Raw genomic sequence first — 5,218 nt, 5'->3', positions numbered from 1 at the left:
CGCGCTGCCTTCTGATTGGTTCGGATAGCATACTGTGGGAGGTCGGGGGTGCGGAAAATGGTGCTATAAAGCGATTTAGAAATCTCGCAAGCTCAAATCGCGATTTTATGACGATTTCGATTAATCGCACAGCCCTAGTTCTAAATAACAAACTGAAAAAAATGCAATAAAATGTATAGACATTTAAAAAAGAAACTAGTAAAATGACAAACAACAAAATTACTAAAACTTTAAAATAAAAATGAAAACCAAAAATATTAAATTAAATATTTTTTAAAAGGAAACTAATCAAAATGTCGAGCACATAAATTTTTTTTTACTGAAACTAAGTAAAATTAAAATAACATGAAAAATATATGTTAGATAAATTTTTACACAACACAATTACTAAAAATAAAATTAAACTAAATATTTAACAAATTAAAACAGGAAAATAATAGATAAAAATAGTTATGTAATTAATTTAAATAATAAATTTCTATAAAGAAAAATTACTTTTTTAAATTAATGAAAGTGATAAGCGCAACAAAATTACTGAAATGTCAACTAAAATGAAAACTGGGAAAGAATTAACTAGTATCTCCATGATGGCTCATGGTTGAGATGCCTGTCCTGTGAATATTTCTGAAACGCGTGTTTGTCTTTCTGCTTCCACAGGAGTCAGATTATCCTGTTCATGAGCAGATTGACCTGTATGATGATGTCATGTCACCATCTGCCAACAACGGGGACGCACCTGAAGACCGAGATTACCTGGACAACCTGCCTGCGCCGGGAGGATCCGAGGGGAACAAAGGAGCTGCGCCGAACGTCGTCTACACCTACACTGGCAAACGAATCGCTCTGTACATCGGCAACCTCACATGGGTCAGTCTTGTACCCTCTACAGGGCTCTACGCTTACTTTTCTTTTTACTTTTAACTTAAAAAATTTAGGAGCACATTCAAAATTTTAGGAGCACCTTCTAATCAATAATCCAAAATGTTATCAAAAATGTGCCTTCCCATTACGAGGGGATATTTGACTCCTTAAAGTGATTTACAGTAAATTGTAAAAATTCATTTAAAGTGAATTTAGTTTTTACCTTTGTAATGGCATTTTTCTAACTTTATTAAAAGTATGTCATCTTTTGTCAAATTCTTAAAATTATATTTTATAAGCTTTTTAAAAATTGTAATTAAAATGACAGAATAAGAACAAGTAGAATAAGAAACATAAGTTACCAATCAAATGAAATCAGTATTAACCAAATTAATTTGTACAGAGGTGGCACAGTAGAACACAAAAGTGGCATGTAGGTGTATTTTCAGACATTTAATGAGGATCAGAGGTGGCATGAGTGCAATTAAATCCATAAATTCATGTTTATTAATGAATTTAATGATTAAAAGATTAATGTTTTAAAAAATGTTGAATATAGAAATATTAAATTATTTAAATAACTGAAAAGATACTTTAAAAATGAAACCAAAACTGCCAGCAGGTGGCGGTAAGTCACTGATTTTTATCACTGAATCATTCATTCAATTGATTCATTCGAACGGCTGAATCATTCAGGAATGAAGCAAGTGACAGTATTTATGAATGGGTAATCATGGATCACTGACTCACTAGATTCGTTAAAAAAAAAACGTTCATTCATAAACGAAACACCTCTGTGTTTGAATGGAGACGCGCAGCGGCTCCTCTGTGTTTTAAACTATTTTTGATGACGAAATAGAGCAAAATCAGACAGTAGTGTTATAGTCAGACAATGTAAGTCACTTAATATTAACTTCTTGTTTATTGAACTGTTGTATTAAATCAGTATCACATTTACAAACTCCCTTAAAAATCATTAAAAGCTGTCACTCATCTTAGTTCATCGTGATCTCACATTTATAATCAACGAAGCTCTCTACACTGCACAATGAATCTCTTATTTACTCCCTGTCTACACTTTGCTTAGGCTATGAAAGGATTCGTGAGATATGTCTGTGATATATTACTCAACGCTGCAAAAACACGTAGAAACCTTTGAAGCTCCCCTCAGCGCAATCACAAATGATGATGATGATGATCGGGTCAGTCGCACTGGTACTCCTAAAAAAAATTTTCATAGTCGCACGCATTCGTTTTCAGTCACAAATGCGACTGAAATGGTCGCACTGTAGAGCCCTGCTCTATATCATTCTTTTAACTTACCTTCGGATGTTTAGTCATGTTTATTTTGTGCTGAAGCTGGTATTAATGTGGAGATGATCAGTTCACGTGCGCTTCACGCTGCTGCGTCTGTTGAACGCAGGCATTTGTTGAGGCACTACAGCGATCTGTCACGCAACATTAAACGGCGCCAAAATGGCATTTATTGTTTGAATACTGCAATACAATGGACAGAATTCGAAATCGGAGGCTGTTTCATATGAAAAGTACCAAAGCACAATGCTTATTGCCATATATTGGATGGGAAGTACCCTTCAGTGTTCCGTCCATTAACTGAAAACAGGCTAGACTAATCGATTTTTGGGATTTAATTTTGGGATGACAAAGTACCGCAAGAGCTATAGAGAGCAGACGGTTCCTTATGCTTTTGAATCTCTCTTGCGGTCCTTTGATGTCGTACACCGATCGGCCTGTGCAGTGCCGCTTCAAATCCAACGCGCCGCCAATGGTTGAACGCGCCAAATGATTCACCCAATTCATTCAAAACGTGCATTAAGAAATGAAATGCCGCTGTGTGTTGCTCGGAGACGAAGAGTTCTGCTTTCTTTATATTTTCATTGGCAAAATTGAGCAAAACAGACAACATTGTGTCTAAAAAACACACAATATTAACTTCTTATTTACTGAACTGTTGTATAAGGCCAGTATCACATTTGCACTCTTGTGATATTGCTCTTATTGCTTAACTATATGATGTAAATATGAGACAAAAATTCCAACGGGCATTTTTGCCCCAATCTTGAATTTTAGGGACATTCTAACTACGTTCTCTAGGTTCCATCACACATCAGTTGTTGCCCTGCAACATATTTGTCATCAATCAACTGTATGAAATGTCAGATGACCCACATAGGTCTGGGGCAGGGCAAGTGTGTTAAATGCGTTCATAATTTTAACGCGTTAATTTTCACCGTAATTAATATAATTAACACATAAAATATTAGTGTATGTATATGTGTATAGATACAGATAGATATGTGTATTACACACGTAGTATAACTAACATTTGTTTTCCTCATTACAGTGGACCACTGACGAAGATTTGACCGATGCTATTCACTCAGTAGGCATCAATGATGTGCTGGAGATCAAGTTTTTTGAGAATCGAGCAAATGGACAGTCAAAAGGGTAAGTGAAGCCTGAAATTTGTTTCCTAGGTCTGTGTAAATATACAGATCAACCCTGTTGTGATGCTCCGATACATGGTTTTTATAGAGATCAGCATCAAGCATGACCTTTCTGTGCTCCACAGGTTTGCTCTGGTCTGCGTGGGTTCAGACTCCTCGTCCAGGAAGCTGATGGACCTGCTGTCCAAACGGGAGCTGCACGGACAAAACCCAATCATCACTCCTTGCAACAAACAGTCGCTCAGCCAGTTTGAGATGCAGTCGCGAAAAAGTGAGACACAAATTCACAGAAAATTCAACACATTTACTGATTGAACAGAGTTTAGTGAACTTGCTGCTGTGTTTGTGCTGCAGTTGTTTTATGATCAGTTTTTGTCCACTCAGGCATACAGTCTGGGCAGATGTCCGGAGAGGGGAAGGCCGGGCCTCCAGGCTCAGGATCTCGCAGTGGCTTCCCTCTTGGCAAGAATCGAGGGCGCTTTCCCACCCCACCTGGCCCGGGAGGAGACCGCTTTCCTGGACCAGGTGGACCTGGTGGACCTCCACCACACTTCCCAGGTACGAGTCTCTATATTAGGGCAAGGGCAGAAATGAGCTTTTCTGTAAAGAGTCTATATTTGCCCCCTCTATGTGATTTAATGTGTGTATTGTGTTATTTTTGAATGGTCAGTTTTTATAAGTACTTTATTACAAGCGTCTGTTGTTGTTTTTTTGTCATAATTAAATTAATTCATCCTAGAGTATTGAAGAATTCTTTAGACTGTTACCAATAAGAAATTGATCAACATCCACAAAAGCTGTCTTTACATTTGCCCAAGGTGGCACATTTACACAACAATTGCATAATGCTATGAGATTCATGTAATTTAAATTTTTAATTTGTTTTATTTTTACCACATTCTGTTTTAATTGGTTTGTTCCATTTTAATGGATTTATTATTTTTTCATCAAAAAGCATGTCTAATAAATTGAATTCATAGTCAACTTAATTTTTTACCAATTGCATTACAATTGAAATTTTTTACAAATGCAAAGAAAAACAATGAAGAAAGTGTTTGATGCAACATGAGCAGATCTAAATGTAATGTCATAATCAGCATTTTATTAATCTAGTATTGCTCTAGTTTAGTTTAGTAATTTTAGTTTGTGCAGGGGCATTTTTTGCCTCTGTATCTTGACTTTGTGGGGCATTTTTGTTCATTTTGGTGGCATTTTGCCCTATTTTTGAGGCTCCAAACTGATGTTTGTTAACGAATTGCAGTGGGTTTTTAAGTTGATAAAGCTAATTTTTAGAGATGCACCGATTGCAATTTTCTTGGCCGATTCCGATTTCCGATTTTTTCTGATTTTCTTTCTAAGAACTATAATTGACCGCATATACAAACTAAAATCTACTTTTCTTCAACGCAAAGTTTTATTTTCATAAAAAAACAAGTAAAAAGTCAGTAATAAAATAAGAACAAATAAAAAAATTGCTAACAACAGCACAAATAAATGCAATAGAATAAAGAGAGCTATGAAACTAAGTTTTTCAGGTTAAGTAAGTTTTTATTCAGGTAAGAAATACTACAGAAAAGAAATTAATCAAATGTAAAATAACACATCCAGTGTTCACTTTAATTTCTGTAGTCTTCATTGTAAAAATTAAATACAGATTAATGCTTACCATTAAAGTTATAAAACGTATTCAGTCAAGAGCAGAAAATTATTATCTTTGTCTTTTGTTCTTTGATTAACATGACAGCAGGAATATTGCAATGAGGTCCCATAAAGAATTTATCCACAGACCCAATATACTGTTACACAACATGCGTTCTCTTTCTCAACTATTTAACGTTCCAAAACTGACTGTGTTTAACTGGATACTCGCCAAGATGGGCATTTTGACA

The 5,218-nt window shown here is 35.5% G+C and overlaps 1 protein-coding gene across 4 annotated transcripts in view; it reads left to right on the top strand.

The window, feature by feature from the left end:
- LOC107708007 (cleavage and polyadenylation specificity factor subunit 6-like) overlaps window positions 1-5,218 on the top strand; it is a 22,504-nt gene that overhangs the window by 1,836 nt on the left and 15,450 nt on the right. For all 4 annotated transcript variants that reach the window (XR_001636313.1, XR_001636314.1, XM_016512147.1 and 1 more), the window contains exons 2-5: window positions 658-867; window positions 3,227-3,330; window positions 3,455-3,600; window positions 3,714-3,887. Coding sequence is in view for 2 of the 4 variants with exons in the window: in XM_016512147.1 (XP_016367633.1) it covers window positions 658-867; window positions 3,227-3,330; window positions 3,455-3,600; window positions 3,714-3,887 (634 nt within the window). In the remaining 2 variants the exon portion in view is untranslated. The remainder of the gene's footprint in view (window positions 1-657; window positions 868-3,226; window positions 3,331-3,454; window positions 3,601-3,713; window positions 3,888-5,218) is intronic.

This window comes from Sinocyclocheilus rhinocerous, unplaced genomic scaffold (assembly GCF_001515625.1).
Source record: "Sinocyclocheilus rhinocerous isolate Xijiao unplaced genomic scaffold, SAMN03320098_v1.1 scaffold475, whole genome shotgun sequence".
NCBI lineage: Eukaryota > Metazoa > Chordata > Actinopteri > Cypriniformes > Cyprinidae > Sinocyclocheilus > Sinocyclocheilus rhinocerous.
The sequence above is the reverse complement of the archived record's forward strand: the minus strand, read 5'-3'. Positions and strand labels throughout refer to the sequence as shown.